The sequence below is a fragment of the Mesoplodon densirostris genome, chromosome 5 (assembly GCF_025265405.1).
Source record: "Mesoplodon densirostris isolate mMesDen1 chromosome 5, mMesDen1 primary haplotype, whole genome shotgun sequence".
Taxonomy (NCBI): domain Eukaryota; kingdom Metazoa; phylum Chordata; class Mammalia; order Artiodactyla; family Ziphiidae; genus Mesoplodon; species Mesoplodon densirostris.
In genome coordinates this window covers 106,092,751-106,118,926 of record NC_082665.1, presented here as the reverse complement: position 1 = coordinate 106,118,926, position 26,176 = coordinate 106,092,751, and the positions used below count along the sequence as shown (strand labels likewise).

The 26,176-nt window shown below is 37.6% G+C and overlaps 1 protein-coding gene across 5 annotated transcripts in view; it reads right to left on the bottom strand.

The window, feature by feature from the left end:
• Positions 1 to 26,176, bottom strand: part of YEATS2 (YEATS domain containing 2) — a 111,863-nt gene that overhangs the window by 46,641 nt on the left and 39,046 nt on the right. For all 5 annotated transcript variants that reach the window (XM_060099205.1, XM_060099206.1, XM_060099210.1 and 2 more), the window contains exons 6-9: positions 25,851 to 25,966; positions 13,976 to 14,137; positions 4,779 to 4,890; positions 809 to 853 (exon numbers count right to left, since the gene is read on the bottom strand). In XM_060099205.1, the coding sequence (XP_059955188.1) occupies positions 809 to 853; positions 4,779 to 4,890; positions 13,976 to 14,137; positions 25,851 to 25,966 (435 nt within the window). The remainder of the gene's footprint in view (positions 1 to 808; positions 854 to 4,778; positions 4,891 to 13,975; positions 14,138 to 25,850; positions 25,967 to 26,176) is intronic.

Genomic DNA, 26,176 nt, shown 5'->3' with positions numbered 1-26,176 from the left:
AAACAGAAAACAACAAGCACTGGCAAAGATGTGGAGAAATCGAAACCCTTATACACTGTTGGTGGGAATGTAAAATGATGCAGCTGCTATAGTAAACAGTGTGGTGGTTTCTCAAAAAATCAAAAATAGAATTACTGTATGATCCAGCAATTCCACTTCTGGGTATACACCCAAAAGTACTGAACAGAGGGACACGAACAGAGAGACCCACATTCTTAGCAGCATTATTCACAATAGCCAAAAGATGGAAGCAACGCAAGTGCTCATTGACAGATAAGTAAGTGGTTGAACAAAATGAGATGTATACATACAACAGAATATTACTCAGCCTTTAAAAAGGAAGGAAATTTTTATTCATGCTACAACGTGGATGAATCTTGAGAACATTATGCTAAGTGAAATATGGCAGTCACACACAAAAAAGAACACTGTATGATTCCACTTATGTATTACCTAGAGTAGTCAAATTCATAGAGACAGAAAATAGAAGAGTGGTTTAGCGGTTGTGGGAAGAGAGTGAGGTATTATAAATGGGTAGTTTCAGTTTTCCAAGATGAAGAGTTCTCTGGAAATGAATGGTAGTGACAACTGCATGAAAATGTGAATTTATTTAATACCACCTAACACTTTAAAATGATTAAAATGGTAAATTTTATGTGTATTTTCTCACAATTTAAAAATAAGTAAGTAAATAAGGGGGGAGAGAAACTTTTTTTAAAATTAAGCGTTCATTTTTTTTCCTAATTAAAAACGAAGATCAATTTTCATTCTACTTGTTCCCAAATAATACTGTAGGGAAAAAACCTACCGTCTCTGCTCCAAGAGTCTGCAAGCCAGTATAAGTTCTGTCCAGCTATTGAAAGACAGAAGAGTATTAAGTTTCACTATGCTTACTTATAAAGCTTAGGATACAGTCTTATCTAAACCCCTTTCACTGCAAGTCTTCATATCATAGGATCTACTTTTTCATAACATTTAAATTCATCATGTCAATAAAAACCCTCAACTTTCTGAGAGAAAAACTGAGTAAAATAAATAAAAACAACTTCAGACATACAGGTAGTTATTATAAAAACAGGCTATAAAAATATACTTGCAGTGTGATGACACAATTATATATTTAGGGTATATTTACTAAGCACTTGTGCAAAAAATGAATGAAAATTTAGGCAATATAGGCAATACTAATAACTACCAGTGTATTAGCTTCATGGATGATTTATTTTAGAGGAGAGAAAGGAGTATAAATTGAGGGAATGTTAATAACATAAATAAAAAAGTTTACAATTACATACAAAGAGGTTAGGTTCTTATTCTTTTTTTTTTTTTTGCTGTACGCGGGCCTCTCACTGTTGTGGCCCCCCCCGTTGCGGAGCACAGGCTCCAGACGCGCAGGCTCAGTGGCCATGGCTCACAGGCCCAGCCACTCCGCGGCATGTGGGATCTTCCCGGACCGGGGCACGAACCCGCATCCCCTGCATCGGCAGGCGGACTCTCAACCACTGCGCCACCAGGGAAGCCCAGGTTCTTATTCTTATACTTTAATTTATATTTAAAATTAAGATTAAAAGAAAGGATTTGTGGCAGCTTACCATATAAATCTTATACAGTAAGATCAATAGGTAAAAATGGTTAAGCTGGGTAGAAAGGAAAGAAAAGGAAAGGAGAGATGGGGGAAAAAATGAAGCCAGGGATAGGTTAGTAAATAGAAAATTCTAAAGGCTTGCAAGAAGTAGATTTCAGTCTGGCTGAGTTCCTTAGCAGGCAACACAGAGAAGACAAATCAGTCATGAGACCTAGTGTTCATAATAGAAAGGCAATAGAGGGTAGATTTATAGTAGCCCCATGGAAGAGATCTGGAGTTTTAACATTTAAACCTTCGCCAACAGGTTGACTGTTAAAAAGATACGGGCAATTTTAAGGCTACATCCATTTTGCATATTCTCCAGAGCACAGATATAATAGTCTCTGTAATCTGCACTGGCCTATGTTTTATTCTTGGGACCACAGTTTGAGAGAGACACTGATAAAACAGAACTATTATCAAAATGACAAGAGAAACTGGAAAGAAAGCACAGCATACAAGAAATGTTACAAGAACAGGTTTTGGCTGAGGAAGAAATGCTTTAAGGAGACACACAAACGCTATCATTGAACATTTTTAGAGTTCTTACAAAACAAAACAAAGTCCTGTTCTGTACTATTCTAGAAATCAAACTAGGATAAATGAGATCAAGGTTAGAAAGGGGGGCGGGGGAGAAATGGGTGGCAGTTTTAGGTAAATTTATGAAAGAAGCTTCTAAAAGTTTATTTACTAAATGGATAAATGGATTGTTTTGGGAATAACTGTGCTCCAGTGATGGTTGAGGAGAGGTTAGATGACTACCTGTCGGGGATGCAGATACGTGAATTTCATCCCAGAAACTTTAAATTTTATTGAACTCTTAACACTTAGAGTATTTAGTATATAATGTAATTATTATAGTATCAAATATAGATTGCTATGTACTACAGAATTTCAGAATACAGAGGGATTGCTATGGACTTTAATAGCCAGGAAAAGCTACATAGGAACGTGAAGAATGGAAAGAATATACACAGGCATTCGAGGAGGGAAGAGCATAAAAGACTTAAGAGATGGCCTAAGGCATTTCTGGGACATGAACAGACTGACCTGGCTGGAGTAGGATGTTCATGCAGGGGATCAGTATGAGATAATTTAGGGTAAAGTATGTCAAGTCAAAATGTGAAGAGCCTGGAATAGTAGGCAGGGGAGTCTGAACCTGAATAACAAGAATTCAATCAAAGCTTCTCAGAGAGGAACAACATAATGGTTCTCCTGTTTTAAGAAGACTAATCTGATGGCGGTGTACAGAATGGATTGAGGGGAAAGAAGATAGATTGGCATTAAAGAAGCTAATCAGGAGACAGAGTATAAGAATAGCCTAGTAAGAGTGGAAAGGGCGAAGGGTAGTCTAAAAGAAACATTATGAAGAAAGAGTCTGCAAGTGAACAAATATTTAGAACACAGAGGGAAGAATCAAAGATGGTTCTGAGAGTTAACAAAAAAATTGCAGGAAAAATGATACTCCAGAATAAATAAAGATCAGTGGTCACAACAGAGGTGCTTAAGTTCTCAAGGCCAATCAACACGTAATATATAGTAAAATTAAGGAAAATCTGGTAAGAAATACTTTAAAAACTGTCTCAATCATTCACCAGGAACTCTAAGTGATAAGGACAATAAAATATGTATAAAAACTATGTAAACAATTCCCTTTATTTTAGGGATTAGGGTTGGGCCCAGTGCAATATAAGATGGTATGTACAGTGCTTAAAATAAGCTAAGAGGAAAGCAAAACTATTTCAGACCTTCCTCTAAGTAAGTGGGAACATATCCTGCCCCTCTGAACAAAGTGGCTATATGTTCTTTATTTGGTTTCAGTTCTTCTCTGAGGTTATAAGGCAATCTTGTTTTACAGTAATCTCTAGAAAATAACTTAAACATGAAGTTAAGTAGTGCTGTTTACCAACAATGGAGGACAAATCTCAGGCGGCCTTAAAGTTGAAAAAGGTACATTTGTGGAACAAAGGGAACAAAACAGGAATTCTGAAAATGTACTCAGATTCACTTGGGGGCAATTAATGGGAATAATGTGGTAAATCACAAAGTAAGGGCGCTTTGGGAGAAGTTCAATATTAGCATTATATTTTACGGAGAGAAAATGTATACGAGGTTATGACAGAGAGGGATGTGGGGCACTTTAAAAAAATGGTCTGTCTTCCAACTATGAAAGTTAAATGTTTATTATAAAAAACTGGAAAAGAAAAATGCACACATGCACACACAGAAAAAAGGGGCAGGAGAAACTGCCCACAATGTTGTTACTTCAATTACTCCAACTTTTTAGGGTATTTCTTTTGTGTTTTTTCCACCTATTTAAAATCTCGGTTGACCTCATACTATATACATAGTTTTATACTCATTTTATACTCTATGCTTTTCATTTACTATAATGGTAGGTTTTTCCCATGTATAAAAAAACACTTCTTAAAATAAAATTTGTAATGGTTACATAATAAACCATGTGGATATAGCAGTTAAGGATTTCAGAAGTATTACAACCTTCCACAGTACTTAATATTTCCTAAAATATGTTCACTTCTATCTTTATCCTTAAGAGATAGACAAGGCTTATTATTTGTGCCTCTTTTTACAGAAAATTAAAATGTAAAGAGTAAAATACAGATTAAAAAGAAAAAGATATCATTTACTTGTAGCCCCAGGTAGCGCAGTACCAGTGAGCTCTGATCAGAGATTCAAGTCTTCTGATTATCTGACCAGTTCATCTTTTTAAAGAATATACATTCTGGGCTTCCCTGGTGGCGCAGTGGTTGAGAGTCCGCCTGCCAATGCAGGGGACATGGGTTCGTGCCTCGGTCTGGGAAGATCCCACATGCCGCGGAGCGGCTAGGCCTGTGAGCCATGGCCGCTGAGCCTGCACGTCCGGAGCCTGTGCTCCGCAACGGGAGAGGCCACAACAGTGAGAGGCCCGCGTACCACACACACACAAAAAAAGAAGAATATACATTCTGCTGTAAAGTGACCCCTCCCCCAGCCTTCAGAAGGCAAATGTAGCAGTAAGCAAAACACACTCAAAAAGATTTATCCTGCCCCCACTATCCATGGCCACTTCTCTCAGAGGCCTAACCCACCACTTCAAGTGGAGGTGAAAAAAGATACTCCATTTCTGGGGAGCAATGTTTTGTTACAATACCTTCAGATTATGTATGATATCTATCCGCTTGTTCTGGCTGTCCTTAAAGTGAACTTGAACTCTGACAGGAAACTCACCCCAGCCTCTTCTGGTCAAGTGAAAAGGAGGCTCTCTAGGGAAAAGCAGATATTAATATATTAGTCCATGTTCACTCTCTCATTCTAGAAAGAACAGTTTTCCCATAATGGCTAAGTTAGAACTTCACATGTTTCTAATAATTATTTAGATTTCCTCACTTGATGCTAAATAAATATGCTGAATTTTTCTAAAATGCTAAATCATAAAAAATTCAACTCAAACCTACATTAAACATTCAACTACTGAATACTTAGAGCTAAGACACTTATACCATACAATCCAGTGTCATTATTTTCACAGACAGGGAACTAAGGTGATTTGATGGATGTCGCAGTAGTAAAGCCAGAATCCTCGATTGCTACTTGATAGACACAGGCTGTGAGGTATGTTCCTTACCCCAAGACAATCATTTATTCCTCCACTCTGGCAAAAACAAAATAAATCATGAATGCTCAATCTGAAAGTGGCAATTTATTTGAAACTATCTACTGCGAAGACTTAACAAATTACATGACTTTATATAATTTTAGTGATTAGAGAGGAATGTGTGTGAATGCTAATTGGACTAGAGAATTTTCAACAGTCAAAATGTAATTTGTGAAGGGAATAAAAAGGAAGATTGATGAGAAAAAGACTGGCATGCTGTTGATAATTGGTGTTGGGTACGTGAGGATTCAATATACTCTACTTTGTACTGGGTGGGCCAAAAGGTACGTTCATTTTTTTCAGTAAGATGGCTCTAGTAGCGCTTAGTTGTCTTTAACTTCATTTGAAACAATTTTGTTAGATTGTATTGTGACAGCTGTCATATCAGCATGCATTTAAAAAAGAACTTATCAAAATTCGTGAATTTTTGTGTAGCCATTTTAATATTGAAGATGGAAGAAAAAAGCAACATTTTTGGCATATTATGCTTTATTATTTCAAGAAAGATAAAAATGCAACTGAAATGCAAAAAAAGATTTGTGCAGTATATGGAGAAGGTGCTGTGACTGATCAAAATGTGTCAAAAGTGGTTTGCAAAAGTCTTATGCTGGAGATTTCTCGCTGGACGATGCTCCACGGTTGCGTAGACCAGTTGAAGTTGATAGCAATCAAATCGAGACACTGAGAACAACCAACATTATACCACATGGGAGATAGCCAACATACTCAAAATATCCAAATCAAGCATTGAAAATCATTTGCACCAGCTAGGTTATGTTAATTGCTTTGATGTTTGGGTTCCACATAAGCAAAAAACCTTCTTGACCATATATTTCCACATGCGATTCTCTACTGAAACAGAATGAAAACAGTCTGTTTTTAAGACAAATTGTGACGGGCGATGAAAAGTGGATACTGTACAGTAATGTGGAATGGAAGCTTTGCCTGTGGGGCAAGCAAAATGAACCACCACCAACCACACCAAAGGCCGGTCTTCATCCAAAGAAGGTGATGTTGTGTACATGGTTGGACTAGAAGGGAGTCCTCTATTATGAGCACCTTCTGGAAAACAAAATGATTATTTCCAACAAGTACTGCTCACAATTAGACCAACTGAAAGCAGCACTCGACCAAAAGCATCCGGAATTAGTCAAAAGAAAACGCATAACCTTCTTCCATCAGGATACCAGAGGACCGCATGTTTCTTTGATGACCAGGCGAAAAATGTTACAGCTTGGCAGGGAAGTTCTGATTCATCCACCGTATTCACGAGACTTTGCACCTTTGGATTTCCATTTATTTCAGTCTTTACAGAATTCTCTTAGTGGAAAAAATTTCAATTCCCTGTAAGACTGTAAAAGGCACCTAGAACAGTTCTGTGCTCAAAAAGATAAAAAGTTTTGGAAAGATGGAATTATGAAGTTGCCTGAAAAATGGCCGAAGGTAGTGGAACAAAACGGTGAATCCACTGTTCAATAAAGTTCTTGGTGAAAATGAAAAATCTGTCTTTTATTTTTACTTAAAAACCAAAGGACTGGGCTTCCCTAGTGGCGCAGTGGTTGAGAGTCCGCCTGCCGATGCAGGAGACACGGGTTCGTGCCCCGGTCCAGGAAGATCCCACATGCCGCGGAGCGGCCGGGCCCGTGAGCCATGGCCGCTGAGCCTGCGCATCCGGAGCCTCTGCTCCGCAACGGGAGAGGCCACAACAGTGAGAGGCCCGCATACCCCCCAAAAAAAAAAAAAACCCAAAGGACCTTTTTAGCCAACCCAATATATGTCTGGAATTTTCCAGAATAAAAAGTTTAAAAATTTAATTGAGACCTTTATGTATTCAAGAATAATATGGTTTAAGTTAATGGGGGAAAGAGAGAATGCTTTAAAATGAAAATGTTCATTATGAATCAATGGCTTGGAATTCCTGTAATGAGAGAGAATGCCAAGATTGCAGGGAGAAAGGAACTTTCAGTGGGATGTGCTTTGAAAAACTAAGGAGGGACATGAATTCAGTAAGAGCAGAGTCCAAGAACACAACCTGAGAGGAGTCTAGGAACAGGTATGAATCGTCAGGCACAAAACCAGAGGCTACCAGGAGAGCCCAAAGCAGGAAAAATCCCTGAGTATGAGAGAAGCCTGGAAAGTAGAGGAAGCAACAGCTGTATTATAAACTAGAGAAAAGAAAGCAAAGAAACACAGTGCCCTGGATGGAAGAAACCAGCTGAGTTAGTAAGAGAAGTAGCCATGATGTCAGCATAGGTTCGGACAGCAATAAAGACAGGCTTGGGGTCAAATGAGAAGGCTGACTTGAGACAGCAGCTTGAAAAGGAATCCAAGGCCAGAGATACAGTGGGGCCTACAGACATGGTGGACTTAAGAAGAATAATTAAGGGAAATTCTACTGATGACAAGTTTAGTCATTTAAATTCCAGTAAAGCTAAGTGGAAGGCCCAAATTCATTTTGCAATATTCGTCAATCTCATGGCTTGTATGCTGAATTTCTCTTACAAAGGATATAGTAAATCAGCTGTGCTCCTCAATTTGTGTACATAGGCTAAACTCTAGTGAATGGACAGGAAGGACTGCTGCCAGGGAAGACAGAAGACAGACGAATCAGGAAAAAGGAACAATGCTTTTTAACAGGAAATTCCTCCCCAACCATATTTTTGGAAACAAAAAAGGAATCCAAGACCTACCAACAGATAAGACAGCTACAGAAATGTTATACTTCAAAAGACGTATCTATTTCACACAAAAAGGGGACTGCTTCCCCTAAATAGACTTCTATATTTCTAGATTCTTCATAGAGGGTGAAATGTATCAATAACCAAGAAGACAACCCACAGAATACTAGGCTTTAAAAATGGCTTTCCTAAAAATACAAAATGAAGCACAATTCCTCGCCCAAATAATTCAAATGGGCAACCAGTCTTTTAGGATCACTTCTAGTGACCCAGAATTCATTACTTTAATAACACTCTCTATCACATTTCTAAAGAGCTCTGTTATAAAAATATTTCACCTTCCTCCTGCATGTTACTTCTAGTATGCCTTCTGCAATCACAAATTCCTCCTCCACATGACCTTCAAAAAAACTAAAACATTCCACTAAGTTCTCTTCTTTTCAGGGTAAACACATTCTGTTCCTTATAACAGCAACAGAAGCAAACACTTACATTGCTTACTATGATCCTACCACTGTTCTAAGCCCTTTATATCTATTAACTTATCTAGTTTTTAAATCATAATATGAAATATCCCCTCTGAGACACAGTGAGGCTAAATAACTAGCCCAAGGTCATGCAGCAAATAAGTAGTGGATCTGAGATTTAAACTCCAGGGCCCATGCTAATTTTTTTTTTTTTTTTTTTTTTTTTTTGCGGTATGCGGGCCTCTCACTGTCGTGGCCTCCCCCGTTGCGGAGCACAGGCTCCGGACGCGCAGGCTCCGGACGCGCAGGCTCAGCGGCCATGGCTCACGGGCCCAGCCGCTCCGCGGCATATGGGATCCTCCCAGACTGGGGCACGAACCCGTATCCCCTGCATCGGCAGGCGGACTCTCAACCACTTGAGCCACCAGGGAGGCCCCATGCTAATTTTTTTTAATGATACAAACATTTTGAGAAGGCTCACTAGGACATTCCCTTGGGGGCTGAGCACACTCTAGTCTCTCACGCACCAAGGGCAGGAATATTCTACTGACACAGTAACCATGTGTTCTTCAGCTCTGCAAACCCTGTATTAAGTCCTGAGCCTAGCATACATTTAGTGACTATCTTGTGCCTAAAAGCAAAGTTTACAGTCACAGCTTTTAAGAAGTTGGCTAAGGAATAACTGAACCAAATGGAAAACAGATCGTCTATAGGAACAGAATCTACTTATGCTCTTCATCAGGTAATGTGCTCTAATGAGCAGATTCAGAGTGCACAATGAACATACATGTGCTTTGGTCCAGAAATAAAGATTATCCCCAAGTTTCAAGGCAGCTGAAAAGATCTCGCCTACTCATCACGTTACTTTAGATACCTGACACAAGAAACATATTAAAAGTCTTGTAAAGAACACAGAGTTATAATTAAACCTAGGACACATGTTAATGTTCTGTCCTTCCTGAAATTTCAAGTTCAGCTCTAAGAAGAATATTTTAAGAATACAGACAAACCAGAGTGTGTCAGAGAATACAACCTGGATGGCAGAGGAACATAAAACAAAGTCACACGAATGACAACTGAAACAAATGTGGATATTTGGCTTGGAGGAGAATAGAAGAGACCTAACAGTTGCTTTCAAAATACCTGAACAACAGCTACATGGAAAAGGGACTACACTGATTCTGTGTGGTGTTACAAAACAAACGGGAAGTGTACTGTTTAGAAGTTAAAGGTAGTTAGGTCTCTGCTCAATATAATTAAAAACTTCCAAACAAACACAGCCACCTACAAATGGAATGGCTCACATCATGAATTCAATAATTCACTCAACAAGAAATGACATTTACTACATGCTGGACACTGTGCTAGATCACAGGGAGAGAAAGAATTAAGAAAAGGTCCCAAACATCGAGAAGTTCTAAATCTAGTAAGGGAGACATACATGTAAATTAATAAGTGTAATAATAAATTTATATACATTACTTGCTATAAAAACACAGAGATGTGGTTGATCATTAACAAATTATTTCTCAGGAGTTTTAAACACCAGAAGCACACAAGCAAGGATCTCTTTTAAAATACTATTTAAAGGGCTTCCCTGGTGGCGCAGTGGTTGGGGGTCCGCCTGCCGATGCAGGGGACACGGGTTCGTGCCCCGGTCCGGGAGGATCCCACATGCCGCAGAGCGGCTGGGCCCGTGAGCCATGGCCGCTGAGTCTGCGCGTCCAGAGCCTGTGCTCCGCAACAGGAGAGGCCACAACAGTGAGAGGCCCGCATTACGCAAAAAAAAAAAAAAAAAATACTATTTAAAAATCATAACCCAGTAGTTAATAAAGTATGGGAAAGTATGCTCTTGGGAAAGGTATGTAGTAATGGTGCAATTCACAAGCTGTGAAAAACTAACTGGTCAGATATACCACCACAGCCAGTTACGCAATACTGCCAGAGTGGCATGGACCAGACAGAAAATAATTGTCAGAGGCTTTTTCCATGATGTGAAGCCTCATACATTTCAGAAAACAACATTCATTTACTATTAACAGAAGATGCTCCAGATGTATAAGATGAGAGAGAAATTTGAAGAGGAACTATATGTATGATCTTTTCCTTGGATTTCCTCAGACTGTTAAAATACAACCTGAAAAGTGTGATTTGCCACCTTTACCTGCATATTAGTAAAGATTTCTTAATAAATACAATTTCATATATTACTGCATGATATATTCTAAAACTTAAAGGAACTCAGTGTGTTTCACAAATTCCAATTCCTGGGATGAGAACTGAGAAATAAAATAGGCATTGATTTGTATCATTAAGTATTCGGGTTTCATGTAATGAGTTTTTAATCCCATTTTTGGTAAATCAGATGTTTATCATCAATAAAAAATATGATTAATACATTTTAACTGATTCACATGCTTTATATTAAATAAAATGTTTTCCTAAAACAGTATTTTTGTTGCTATTTTTACTATATAAAGGAATTTCTTGCTGGTCTGGACATTAAAACATATATTCTTTTTATTATTTATATTTTTATAGACAAAGTACTTTATTTTATTTTATTTTTTTTTGACAAAGTACTTTTTAAACTCATCTACTATTTCTTACCAAACTCACTAAAATATGTGTATTAAAATACTGGACTTACCTGGAGTCAGTATATCTAAACTCAGAAAATACTGTTACTCTGTAAGCTATCTTAAACTATAAAATATTGTTACTATCCCAAGAATTCAAGTAAACAATCATTTACTGTATTTTAACCCCTGTAAGAAAGTAGAGCAAAGAAGGATTCACTGAGAAAGTAACGTGAGTTATGTCTTGAAGCATAAACAGCAGACCTTAAGAAAGACAGTGTGTGCGTGTACATATGCATATGTGCATGTGTGTGTAAATGAAGAAGACAGACAATAGGAAGATGGTATTCCCAGCAAAGAAAACAAGTCTAGGTCACCAGTGGAATTCCAGGTGAGGATAGATGAGCTGTATCAGGTATTTCTGAAAGATTTCATGAATCAGGTATAGACTGAAACAAAATCACAGACAAGGCCTTCTCAATACTAATGTTTGAGAGCCTAAGAATGTAACTGCTCCTCTATCAAACTCTACCATTAGAAAAACACAGACTATCAACACTTTTCTGAGGTTCTATCTACTGAAGTATGTCAAGAAAATAAAGGAGGTTTTATAAACATTAAAAGAAAAAAATCTTGTTTACACAGATTGATTCTCCAGGATAGACAAGACAGAAAGATTCAATATCATAAAAAGTCTGAAAATTGATCATTAATTCAATGTAATTTCAATCCATAACTTGACAGAGATTCTAAACTAATCTGGAACAACATATATACTCAAGAATAAGCAAGACAAAAACTGTAGAATAATAATAATCAGGGGAACATACTCTACCCGACATCAGAATATACTATAAAGCAAAACAATTAAAATAGTATAAGGACTTCCCTGGTGGTGCAGTGGTTAAGAACCGCCTACCAATGCAGGGGACACAGGTTTCAGCCCTGGTCCGGGAAAATCCCACATGCCGCAGAGCAACTAAGCCTGTGCGTCACAACTACTGAGCCTGCGTTCTAGAGCCCACGAGCCACAACTACTGAGCCCCCACACCTAGAGCCCATGCTCTGTGACGAGAAGCCACTGCAATGAGAAGCCCACACACCGCACCACAATGAAGAGTGGCCCCAGCTCGCCACAACTAGAGAAAGCCCACACACGGCAATGAAGACCCAACACAGCCAAAAATAAATAAATAAATTAATTAATTAATTTTAAAAATAGTATAATACTAGAATAGGAATCAAAATCATTAACAGAATCTAGCATCAGATCCATGTTTATGTCAGAATTTAGTGTGTATTAAAGGACAGATCAGCTGATAACTGATAAACGCATAACTATCCATATGAAGAAGATAAATGTTCTGTATTAGCTACAAAAAAATTTCATTTCCAGGTATTTGACTTTCTGACCAACAACTCCTATCTTCCGACTCCATTCCTTTGACCCCCACAGAGATTTCCATTTCTTGCCCACACCAGTTTGCACTACCCATCTCTGCTCTTATGTAATCTCCTTCTCTCCTTACTGAGCTTAGATTCTATGGTATATCACTACCATAACCTTATTATTAAAGTGAGGTTATCAATGAACTGGGAGACCAGGGTTTTGGACGAATTGTCTATCTGCATGTCAAAGCCCTTAAGAATGAGGGCAAGAGTACCGCCAGAGGGACTTCCCTGGTGGCGCAGTGCTTAAGAATCCGCCTGTCAATGCAGGGGACACAGGTTCAAGCCCTAGTCCGGGAAGATCCCACATGCCGCGGAGCAGCTAAGCCCGTGCGCCACAACTACTGAGCCTGTGCTCTAGAGCCCGCAAGCCACAACTACTGAAGCCCACATGCCACAACTACTGAAGCCCATGCGTCTAGAGCCCGTGCTCCACAACAAGAGAAGCCACCGCAATGAGAAGCCTGCGCACCACAATGAAGAGTAGCCCCACTCACCGCAACTAGAGAAAGCCTGTGAGCAGCAACAAAGACCCAACACAGCCAAAAATAAATAAAATAAATATTTTTAAAAAAAGAGCACTGCTAGACAGAAAATCAGTACACCAGGTGCTAAAACTGTGTTTGACAGAGAGGATTGACTGGGAAATCAGTAGACGCCTGTGACAAGGAGGAGCAGCAGATCTTACGAAGCTTCCAAGGAGCTGAGGCTTTTAGAGAGAAGAAGGGAAAAGGTGGTCTAGAAGCCACAAATATGAGCAAGAAAGACATGCACCCCATTTTTAGACCCAATGGTACATGCTGTGTGAGAGAAAAAAAGAGCTGCCACTTGAAAGTTCTCTTGGGAGAAGTGGTGTTCTCAGGAGACAGCCATGTTTTACTTAAGAGTCAGGAGTGGAGGGAATGTTCTGAAGAAAGCTGAGGATACAGGAGATTTCACTGATAAAGACCCACAACCACTTCCACAACCACTTTACGTAACATCACATAAAGATGTAAAGAATACACCTAAATTAAACAAATTTCAGAATAATATATATTATCATTCCATCTTTGTGAAATAATTATGACAAGAAAGAACCTCAACAACTATACTAGGTTTATATATACAGGAAAAATATCATTAAGGGTTACTTCTGAGAAGGTGAGATCATGGAGAACTTTCAACATTAAATATTTCTGTAATTTCAGAAACCTTTATTTAATTCTATTATATTCTGATAATCATAAAAAACAGTAATGTTGTATCTATATAAACAAGTTAAGCTATTTCCAGAGGAGAGCAGAATCAGCTAATATAATTCATATAGCAACAACCTGACAGAAGGGGATGGTACCTGTTCAGTGAGACAGAAATCTGCAAGAGGGAACCACAGCTAAAATTATACTGTGACTAAAAGCCGAAGCTGAGTAAATTATTAATAACACAAGAATTTCAAGGGAGTGTTCTCAAGTTAAATCACTTTCCTTCCACTTCAGTAAATCTGTACTTCTCAGATTTAATAACTCAAGTGTGCTCACCTAACTTCCACAAGGTCATTTGGTTTATAGCTGGGATGAAGAAAGAACCAAACTTTCTTGACAAAATGATTAATGCTGGGTTCTCTACGAGACCCTCGGACATATACCATCCACTTGTGGGTTGATTGGTCGTTTTCTTCTCTCTTATCAGGAGGTATGTACCTAGAGTAGAGAAAAAAAAAACTACTCGAATTTTTTTTTCCTAACAAACCAATTAACTACTACTTAAAACAAGATTAAAAATCAATTACAAGAAGAAAATAGAAAAATTTACATATATGTGAAGATTAAGCAACATGCTACTTACCAACAAACAGGTGAAAAAAATCAAAAGAAATCAAAAAATATCTTGAGACAACTGAAAATGGAAATAGAACACACCAAAACCTAAGTGATGCAGCAAAAACAGTTCTAAGAAAGAAGTTTACAGTGATAAATGCCTACATTAAGAAAAAAGAAAGACTTCATATACACAATCTAACTTTACACTGTAAGGAACTAGAAAGAAAAAAACAAACTAAGTCTAAAGTTAGTAGAAGGAAGGAAATAACCAAGATCAGAGTAGAAATAAATTGAGACCAAAAACACAGTAGAAAAGATCAAAGAAACTAAGAGCTGTTTTTTTGAAAAGATAAACAAAATAGACAAAAACCTTTACGCAGACTTACCAAGAAAGTTGGGGGGGGCGGGAAGGGACAACAGACTCAAATAAATAAAATTATAAATGAAAGTGGAAATGTTACAACTCATACTACACAAATACAAAGGATCATAAGAGACGGAGAACAATTACACACCAACGAACCAATCAAATTAGAAGTAGTGAATAAATCCTAAAAATATACAGCTTACCCAGACTGAATCGTGAAGAAATAGAAAACCTGAACAGAACAATTACTAGTAAGGAGATTGAATTAGTAAAAGCCTCCCAAAAAAGTACATTCCAGGACCAGATGGCTTTAAAGGGTGAATTCTACCAAACATTTAAAGAATTGGTACCAATCCTCAATCTCTTCCAAAAAACAGAAAAGGAGGGAACACTCAACAAACTCATTTAACAAAGCCAAAATTACCCTGATACCAAAGCCAAATAAGGATACTACAAGAAAATTACAAGCCAGTATCCCTGATAAAAGTAGATGCAAAATTCTTCAACAAAACATTAGTAAACAGAATTCAACAGTACATTGACACATTACTGACCAGAGAGGTATTAATGCATCTTTTGTTACCCGAACGTTATTGACCGCAGAGGTATCAATACAGAGAGTGATACAATTAACATCACAGTGCAAAGTTGTTACAGCTTAAAATTGATCAAGGGTTCATTATACAACTTATGACTGTCATTATCATTCACATTTTGCTCTGTTAGGTTTTTGTCTCAAACTTGTGTATATTATAAATGCAAGTTTATTACCATAAAATTTTCAAAAATGATGCATCACAAAATTTTGAGTGAAGAAGAATTTTTCGGTGAATTTTATACAGATACTTTCTCTGACTGTCCCAGCGACATATACACTAGTGCCTCAGAAGATGACAGTTCTTCAAAATATAGTTCTGATTCAGACGATGTGAATTATTAGACCAACAAAAAGACAAAAAACCTTAGTGATTGATTCTGATACGGAAAGTGAAAATGAAACTCACGGTGCTGGAGAATGCTCCTTTGCTTCTACGGAAGAGTGGATTGAAGACAACACTTCACGAAAATTAGAAGACTTTACAGGTGTATCAGGTGTAACTACTGAATGTAATAACCCGCAAAGTGTTAGTGAAATAACAGAATTAATTTTTGGTAACAACTTTTTCAAGTTGGTCGCTTCTCAAACAAACCTGTATTACCAACAGAATGAAAAATCATATAAAAAGTATGATAAGGCTTTAAAATGGACTGATGTGACCAATAGTGACATGAAGAAGTTTCTTGGGTTAATAATTTTGAAGGGACAAATAAGAAAGTCACACTGGAAAGAATACTGGTTGACTGATCCCGAAACACCAATCTTTCCAAAGATTATGACGAGAAGGTTTGAACAAATAATGGTATTTCTTCACTTTACCGATAACTCAGAAACTCCACTTGCTACAGACAGAATTTCAAAAATCTCTTTTGGATTATTTTCTACCAAAATTTCAATCGATCTATATACCCAAACAAGAGCTATCACTTGAGGAGGCAATGATAAAGTGGAGGGGACAACTCAGATTCAAAACCTATAATCCAAAAAAAAAAAACCAAAAAAACCCTATAATCCCAGAAAACTTACAGAATATGGAATTTTGGTCAGGATGGTGAGTGAAAGTGAAACCGGATACATATGCAACTTTGAGATTTACACGGGTGAAGGAAAGAAACTGCAAGAAACAATATTATCGGTCCTACAACCTTATCTTGGTTCATGGCACCATATTTACCAAGACAATTATTACAACAGTGTGTCCACATCTGAAATATTGTTGAAAAATAAAACCAGAGTTTGTGGGACTATAAGAGAGAATCGTGGTCTACCAGACCAATTAAAAGAGAAATCTAAAAATCTACAGAGGGGAGAAATGACATTCTTATGGAAGGGAGAAGTGACTCTTCTTATATGGAAAGACAAGAGGCTGACAACTATTCATGACACCTCCATAGCAACTACAGGAAAAGAAGACAGAGGACTGGCCATCAGATAACTAAGCCCACCTGTATATTAGAGTATAATAAATACATGAAGGGAGTTGATCGACCCAATCAATATCTGGCAAACTTCAATATCCTCTGGAGAACTCGAAAATGGTATAAGAAAGTAGGTTTCTATTTGAGTAATTGCAGTTTTATTCAATGTGTTTAAAATTTATTGCAGCCTTAATGCACAGAATAAAATGACTTACAAGCAATTTTTGTTAGCAGTAGCTAGAGAATGGGGAACTGACCATTCTGGTGAATACAGTGGTAGTCCCACACCTGGTCCTTCTTGTGGCATTTCTAGAACAGTGCACCGCAAAGATCCACCTTGTCAACTATCAGGTAAAATAAAAGAATATATTCTAGGGGAAATAATACCCACAGGACCAAAAACAAATGCCACCAGAAAGTGTAGAGTCTGTTATTCCAGGGGAAAGTGCAGTGAAACATGGTATATTTGTAATAGATGTTCTGTTCCCCTGCACAGAGGTGACTGCTATACTGCCTATCACACTATAATGAAATATCAGAACGCTTTAGTAAGACATGTACAAAGTTTCAAATAAATACATTAAGTGCAAAAAACGTTGTTGATATTTACTCAAACGCAGGTGTTTCAATATTCACTTACATAACAAACCATCAGCCACAGGTGTTAGTTTCTGCAAAAATCCCCTGGTCAATAATGTGTTAAAAGTATCAACAACATGATCAAGTGGGATTTACTCCAGGCATGCAATGATGGTTTGACATCCACAAATCAACCAATGCAACATACCACATTAATGAAATGAAGGCTAAAAATCATATGATCATCTCAATAGATGCAGAAAAAGCATTTGACAAAATTCAATACCCATTCATGATTAAAAACTCTCAACAAACTGGGTATAGAGGAAGCATAACTCAACATAATAAAGGTCACATATGACAAGTCTACAGCTAACATCGTACTCAATGGTGAATGCTGGAAGCTTTTCCTCTAAGATCAGGAACAAGACAAGGATGTCCACTCTTGCCACGTCTTTCTACACAGTACTGTAAGTCCCAGCCAGAGCAATTAGACAAGAAAAAGAAATAAAAGGCAACCAAACTGGAAAGGAAGAAGTAAAATGGTCTCTATTTGCACACAACATAATATCATATAGAAAAACCTAAAGATTCCACCACAAAACTGTTAAAACTAATAAATGAATTCAGTAAAGTTACAGGATATAAAATCAACATAAAAAATCAGTTGTGTTTCTATACACTAACAACAAACTATTAGAAAGAGAAATTAAGACAATAATTTCATTTACAAGGGCATCAAATACAATAACATACTTAGCAATAAATTTAACCAAAGAGGTAAAAGACCTGTACACTGAAAACTATAAGACAATGATGAAAGAAACTGAACAAGGCACAAATAAATATATATTCTGTGCTCATGTACTGGAAGAATTAATAGTTAAGATGTTCATACTATCCAAAGCAATTTAGATTCAATGCAATCCCTATAAAATTCCAATGGCATTTTTCACAGAAATAGAAAAACAACCCTAAAATCTGTATGGAACCAGAGAAGATTCTGAATACCCAGATCAATATTGAGAAAGAAGAACAAAGCGGTAGGCATCAACACAATTCCTGATTTCAAACTATATTACAAAGCTACAGTAATCAAAAGTGTTGTTTTGGCATAAAAACACATAAATCAATGAAAAAGAACAGAGAGGCCAGAAATAAACCCACACTTACTGGTCAATTAATTTCCGACAAAGGAGATAAAATATACAATGGGGGAAGGATAGTTTCTTCAATAAATGGTATTGGGAAAACTGTAAAGCCATGTGCAAAAGAATGAAACTGAACCTCTATCCACACCATACACAAAAATAAACTCAAAATGGATTAACAAGTTAAATTTAAGACCTGAAACCATAAAACTCCTAAAAGAAAGTATAAGGGGTAAGCTTTTTGATATTGGTCTGGGCAATGATTTTTTGGATTTGACACCAAAAACAGAGGCAACAAAGGCAAAAATAAACAAGTGGAACTACAACAAACTAAAAAGCTTTTGCACAGGATAGGAAACCACCAACAAAATGAAAAGGCAACCTACGGAACGGGAAAAAATATTTGCAAGTCATACACCTGATAAAGGGTTAATATTTAAAACATATGAGGAACTCACATAATAGCAAAAAAACAAAACAAAAACCTGACTTAGAAATAGGCAGAGAAAGTAAATAAATATTTTTCCAAGGAAGACGTACAAATGGTCAAAAAGTACATGAAAAGGTGATCAACATCACTAATCATCAGGCAAATGCAAATCAAAACCACAATGAGTTATCATCTCACATCTGTTAGAATGGCTATTATCAAAAATATAACAGATAACAAGTGTTGGTGAGAATATGGAGAAAAGGGAACCCTTATGCACTGTTGGTGGGAATGTAAATGCAGCCACTATGGAAAACAGTATGGAGGGTCCACAAAAAATTAAAAACTTCCCCATTTCTGTGTATATAGGCAAAGACAATAAAAAAGGATATCAAAGAGATATCTGTACTCCCATGTTCACTGCAGCATTATTTACAATAGCTAAGACAAGGAAACAAGTGTCTGTCAAAAGATGAATGGATATACACTATAAAGCTACAGTTATTAAAACAGTATGGTACTGACATAAAAACAGACACATAGATTAACAGAACAGAGAGCCCTGAAACAAACCCACACTTACTGGTCCATTAACCTACAACAAAGGAGGCAAGAATATACAATGGGTAAAAAATAGCATCTTCAATAAATGGTGGGAAAACCAGACAGCAACATGCAAAAGAATCAAACTGGACTACTTTCTCAAACCATATACAAAAATAAACTCAAAATGGATTAAAGACTTGAATGTAAGACCTGAAACCATAAAAATCCTAGAAGAAAACATAGGCAGTATGCTCTTTGACGTTAGTCTTAGCAATATCTTTTTGAATATGTCTTCTCAGGCAAGAGCAACAAAAGCCAAAATAAATAAATGGGACCACATTAAACTAAAAAGCTTTTACACATTGATGGAAACTATGAACAAAACAAATAAGCAGCCTAATAAATGGGAGAAGATATCTGCAAATGACATATCTGTGATAAGGGGTTAATATCCAAAATATACCAAGAACTCATAGAACTCAACATCAAAAAAACAAACAACCCGATTAAAAGATGGGCAGAGAGGGCTTCCCTGGTGGCACAGTGGTTGAGAGTCTGCCTACCGATGCAGGGGACACGGGTTCGTGCCCCGGTCCAGGAAGATCCCACATGCCGTGGAGTGGCTAGGCCCGTGAGCCATGGCTGCTGAGCCTGTGCGTCCGGAGCCTGTGCTCCGCAACGGGAGAGGCCACAACAGTGAGAGGCCCGCGTACCGCCAAAAAAAAAAAAAAAAAAAAAGGGCAGAGGACCTGAGTAGACATTTTTCCAGAGACGACATAGAGATGGTCAACAGACACATGAAATGATGCTCAACATCACTAATCATCAGGGAAATTCAAATCAAAACCACAATGAGATATCACCTCACACCTGTCAGAAGGGCTATCATGATCCAGCAGTTCCATTTCTGGAAATTCCAAACATATTCAAAACAGTAATTCAAAAAGATAAATATACCCTTATGTTCACTGCAGCATTATTTACAATAGCCAAGATATGAAAGCAACCTAAGCATACATCAACAGATGAATGGAATCAAGATGCGGTATATATATACAATAGAATATTATTCAGCCATAAAAAAGAATGAAATCTCGCCATTTGTGACAATATGGATGAACCTAGAAGGTATTATGCTAAATGAAATAAGTCAGAGAAAAACAAACACTATGGGCTTCCCTGGTGGCGCAGTGGTTGAGAATCTGCCTGCCAATGCAGCGGACACGGGTTCGAGTCCTGGTCTGGGAAGATTCCACATGCCGTGGAGCAACTAGGCCTGTGAGCCACAACTACTGAGCCTGTGCGTCTGGAGCTTGTGCTCCGCAACAAGAGAGGACGCGACAGTGAGAGGCCCGCGCACCGCGATGAAGAGTGGCCCCCTCTCGCTGCAACTAGAGAAAGCCCACACACAGAAACGAAGACCCAACACAGCCAAAAATAAATAAATAAATTTAAAAAAACCACACACTATGATTTCACTTTTATGTGGAATCTAAACAAAACTAACATAACAAAACAGAAACAGATTGATAGATACAGAGAATAAACTGCTGTTTGCCAGAGGGTAGGGGGTTGGTGGATGAAGGAAATAGATGAGGGAGATAAAGAGAAATAAACTTCCAGTTATAAAATAAATAAGTCATGTAATATACAGATAATGTATAGCTATGGTGACAGATGGTAACTAGACTTATCGTGGTGATCATCTTGCAATGCATAAAAATATCAAATCACTATGCTGCATACCTAAAACTAATATAATGTTGTTAGGTCAATTATACTTCAGTTTAAAAAAATGTTTTAAAAAGGATGGATAAAGATATGACCACATACACACACTATACACACACACACACACACACACACACAGGAATATTCAGTTCTGAGATAAAAGGTAAATCCTGCCAATCCTGCTTGGTATCACTTTGATGTGGAATCTAAAAAAAAGTCAAACTCATAGAAGCAGAGTAGAAAAATGGTTGCCAGGGTATAAGGGTGGGAGAAACTTTTCCATTTAAAAAACCCCTAAAATTCATTCAATATTTAACAGCTATATCAGCTAACCAAAGTGAATCTTTGCAGTTAACCCTTTTCTTTTAAACTTTTTTTTTTTGGCCTAAGGGGCATTCCCTTAAAGTTTGTTTTGTTTTCCGATTATCATCATGCAATTAAAAAAAATCAATCTTGTTTTTTCTGCTAAGTGGGTACATTAGGTAGAAGTAAACTGGCATACTTTATTCCTGTGTTAGGAAACCTCTAGCCTTTGGGTTGATTTCATTCAGGTTTCAAAGTGCTACAACTTTGAACTCTTCTGTTTCCTACTCATTGCTGCCAAGAAGGATATAACTGGTCTCTTGCCTTTTAAAAGCCAAAACAAGCCATTCCCTAAAGTCCTGACCATGGTAAAACTAGAATCCTTAGCCCTCCCTTTTGAGGCTCTGCCTTTATTTCACAAGGCCCCCTTATTACATTTTGTTGTAAAATATGGTCATGGACTTCTATACATTCATCTATGTCTATGGTTATCCTTAGCAATGCAGTGAGCCAAGTTGCCTAACCTAGTTTTTCTTTAGGAGTATTCATGTCCCATCTTGACCCTTTGATTTTTCACAAATAAAAGCCAGCCTGTGAATTCCCTGAACGCTACTGGGATTTTAATCAGAATATTTACATATCAACTTAGGGGGAAGTGGTATCTTTTACAATATTGAGCCTTCCTATCCTGAAACATGGTACACTGATCTATTTATTTATTTATTTATTTTTTGATCGTGCCCTGTGGCGTGTGGGACCCTAGTTCCCTGACCAGGAATTGAACCTGTGCCCCCTGCATTGAGAACATGGAGTCTTAACCACTGGACCACCAGAGAAGCTCCTAATTACTTAGTTCTTTCATGTGTTTTAATAAAATTTTATTCATTTTCATGAAAGGCTAGTATATCTTTTGTTTGATTTATTATGTTGTATTTTTTATTGCTATAGTAAATGCATCTTTTCTCCCGTTGCAAACACAGGCTCCGGACGTGCAGGCTCAGTGGCCATGGCTCACGTGCCCAGCCGCTCCACGGCATGTGGGATCTTCCCAGACTGGGGCACGAACCCGTGTCCCCTGTATCAGCAGGCGGACTCTCAACCACTGCGCCACCAGAGAAGCCCATAAATGCATCTTTTTAGAACTGTTTTCTAAGTCTGTCATACAGAAACACAATCAACTTCTGTGTATTGATACTGTAATTCAATAGTCTTGCCAAGCTCTCTTAGTAACTCTAAAACTATCAAAAATTGTTCTAGATTTTTCTGTGTAGACAATTATATCATCTATTAATAATGACACTTTGTTTCTTCTTTTCTAATCCTCATATTTATTAATGTATTATGACTCTATTAGTATCTCCAAGTGCAGTGGTGAATAAGAGTAGTAATACTGAGCATCTCTTGTCTTGTTCTGAACCTAAAGGGAAAGGTGTTTAATTGTTTACCATTTAGTATGATATTTGCTTAAGGTGTTTTGAGATATTCTTTATGTGATTAACTAAATTCCAAGTCTGCCATGAGGATTCACCACAAAGACTTTGAATTTTGTCAAATGTTTCTGCATCTTTTGAGGTGGTCATGTTTTATGTCCTTTATTATACTTATTAATTTCTAATGTTAATCCAAACTTGCATTTCATGAAGTACTATCATTTCTATAGTTACTGACTTTAGTTTGCTAACGATTTTGTTCAGCACTTTCGCCTCTATATTTATGAGTGTCAATGTCCTATAATTTTCCTTTTCTTATGAACTCCCTGTTTGGCTGTTAACAAACTTATGCTATCTTTATAATGTAAATTGACAAATGTTCTTTTTTCCCCATAAGATTTTCTACACAATTGGAATTAGCTGTTGACTCAGCCTTTAAAGCAATCTAAGCCTCATGGTTTAATTTGGTTTTATGAAGAAAATGTTTTAAAAATCAATAATTAAACTTACTTAGTAGTTCTAAAACTATTCAAGGTTTTTCCTTTTTTGAGTCATTTTAAGTTGTGTTTTTCTAGGAATTCTCCATTTCATCTAAATTTTCAAATGCATTAACATAAAGATGTTATTTTATCTCAGTATAACTATTTATTTTCATTAGATAATTAAATCCATAAGCATTTTTTATGATTACTGATACATTTAGATTGCTACTAAATTATTTTATACTATTTGTCTTTTTCTTTTTTTCTTCTTTTCCACATCCCTTCTCCTGCTCCTGCTTGCCTTCCTTTGGAATCAGGGGGGTTTTCCCCCTTTTTTCATTCAATTCTCCTCACACCTTACTACATTTTTCTTTTTGGCTACGTTGAGTCTTCACTGCTGCACGCGGGCCTTCTCTAGCTGCAGCAAGCAGGAGCTACTCTTCGTTGCAGTGCGCAGGCTTCTCATTGTGGTGGCTTCTCCTGTTGTGGAGCATGCGCTCTAGGCGCGCGGGGTTCAGTAGTTGCAGCACACGGGCTTCAGTAGTTGTGGCAGGCGGGCTCAGTAGTTGTGGCTTGCGGGCAGCTCACAGGCTCTAGAGCACAGGCTCTGTAGTTGTGGCTCATGGTATGTGGGATCTTCCCGGACCAGCGCTCGAACCCCTGTCCCCTGATTTGGCAGGCGGATTCTTTTCTTTTTTTTCTTTTTTTTTTTTTTTTGCGGTACGCAGGCCTCTCACTGTTGTGGCCTCTCCCATTGTGGAGCACAGGCTCCGGACGCGCAGGCTCAGCGGCCATGGCTCACAGGCCCAGCCGCTCGGCGGTATGTGGGATCCTCCCGGACCAGGGCACAAACCCGCATCCCCTGCATTGGCAGGCGGACTCTCAACCACTGTGCCACCAGGGAAGTCCAACCCCTTACTACTTTTAAAGTTTAAATCTCTATGTCTGTTCTTTTCATTGTTATCTTAGATATGCTAACGAGCATTCTTAACGAAGTCCAAAGTAAATTGATATTTTTATCCTCTTCCAGAACAAACAAAGACTTTATAATTCTCATGCCAATCATTCCTCTCTACTTAAAATCCATGGTTAACCAGTATTTTATGTTCTAGCTGGTCTTAAACCCCCAAACCTACAAATCAGACATAATTGTTTGAAAATGTCAGTAACTGTTTCTCCCCAGTCTTCTGGTGGCCTGGTGAGTCTACATGAATTTCTAGTTTTGGCCTTTTCTGGGCTGACCTGTCCTGTACTATAGTTGAGACCTCAACACTTCATATTAGTCGCCTTAGCTGAATGCATGCTAACTCTAAAATAATCCACGAGGGGCTTCCCTGGTGGCACAGTGGTTGAGAGTCCGCCTGCCGATGCAGGGGACGCGGGTTCGTGCCCCAGTCCGGGAAGATCCCACATGCTATGGAGCGGCTGGGCCCGTGAGCCATGGCCACTGAGCCTGTGCATCCGGAGCCTGTGCTCCGCAACGGGAGAGGCCACAACGGTGAGAGGCCTGCGTACCCCCCAAAAAATAAAAATAAAAATAAATAAAATAATCCATGAAACAGAAACCTAATTGCCTTAGTCATATTTCATGCTTCTATTTAAATGCTACAACACAGACCATTGAGAATCTTTGTTTTTATTATCCTGAGATTTTTAATGTACTTATTTGTTATCAGTGGTCCATCAACTGGGACTTGGAAGACTCTCCCGAGATCTGATTCCCCCTCCCCAGATATTTACTGTAATTCTGAATCCTTTATTTTCAGTAATTGAATATTATTACAATTTTCATAAATATACTGATTCATTCATCAGTCAAATATTTACTGAACACCAACTACTGCAAGATATAAAAACAAACAAGATATACTGTCTACTCAAAAGAGATTCAGCCTGATTTGAAAAAATATATGAAAATAGGAAATAACTATATAATATATAAAAATGACAAGAGAGCATAGAGGAAATATGCCTAGTGAGGAAAAGGGCAAATAAGGCTTTGTGAGGAAATAACATTCTTATGCTGTTTGAAGATTTATGATGTCTTTATCCATTCCTAGATACTCGGCAAAAATGACGATGCTACCACAAGACAGCATGCAATCATACTGTTAAAGAGATAGCCCTTTAGCTTGAAGGAATTCTGTCTTCAAGACCTGCTCTGCAACCTTTTGTTATATATTTAAAACATTTCAATTTGGGCAACCAAATAAACATTTTTAGGAACAGGTAAGGCCCCTAAGGATAGAACTAGGTCAGAAGTCAGAAGTTCCTCCAAAGTTATCCACACTTACATGCTTAATAAAACACACCATTTGCATAAAAGTTCACGTCTACAAAATTTTTACCAAGCACAATTTTATCCTACGTCAAAGATTAGCAGACACACTGAAGCAGTCTCAAGTCTCTGGACTTTCATTCACTTTTAAATCAACTAAGAGTTTGGGAAAAAGAATCCTAGAGGCCTGTACTTACTGTAATACTATGATAATAAGAGTATGCCAGAGTATTACCAAAAATGGATGACTGAAAATGAGACAATTCAACTGAATACTCACTTGGACACATTGCCCACTACTATTGTTTTCTTTACAAAAAGTCGTGAAGTCTCATCTCCTGTAAGATCAGTATTCCGCTGCTCTGTTTTATGGGAGCCAGTAATACAAGAAGTGTCCTAGAAAAAAATCATAATCAAGTTTCATTTTCAATTTAGACAATTTTCAACAGGCAGAAACCATAAAATCATAAAAGGTATGAATGGACTAACTCCATTTTTTTTTAATTACGAAATTCTCTGGCTTTGTGGCTGCTCTCAGAGCATGAAAGAATAATTTTACTATAATTTTTGCATTAGTTTATAGAAAAAGTTTGTACACTGTAATTC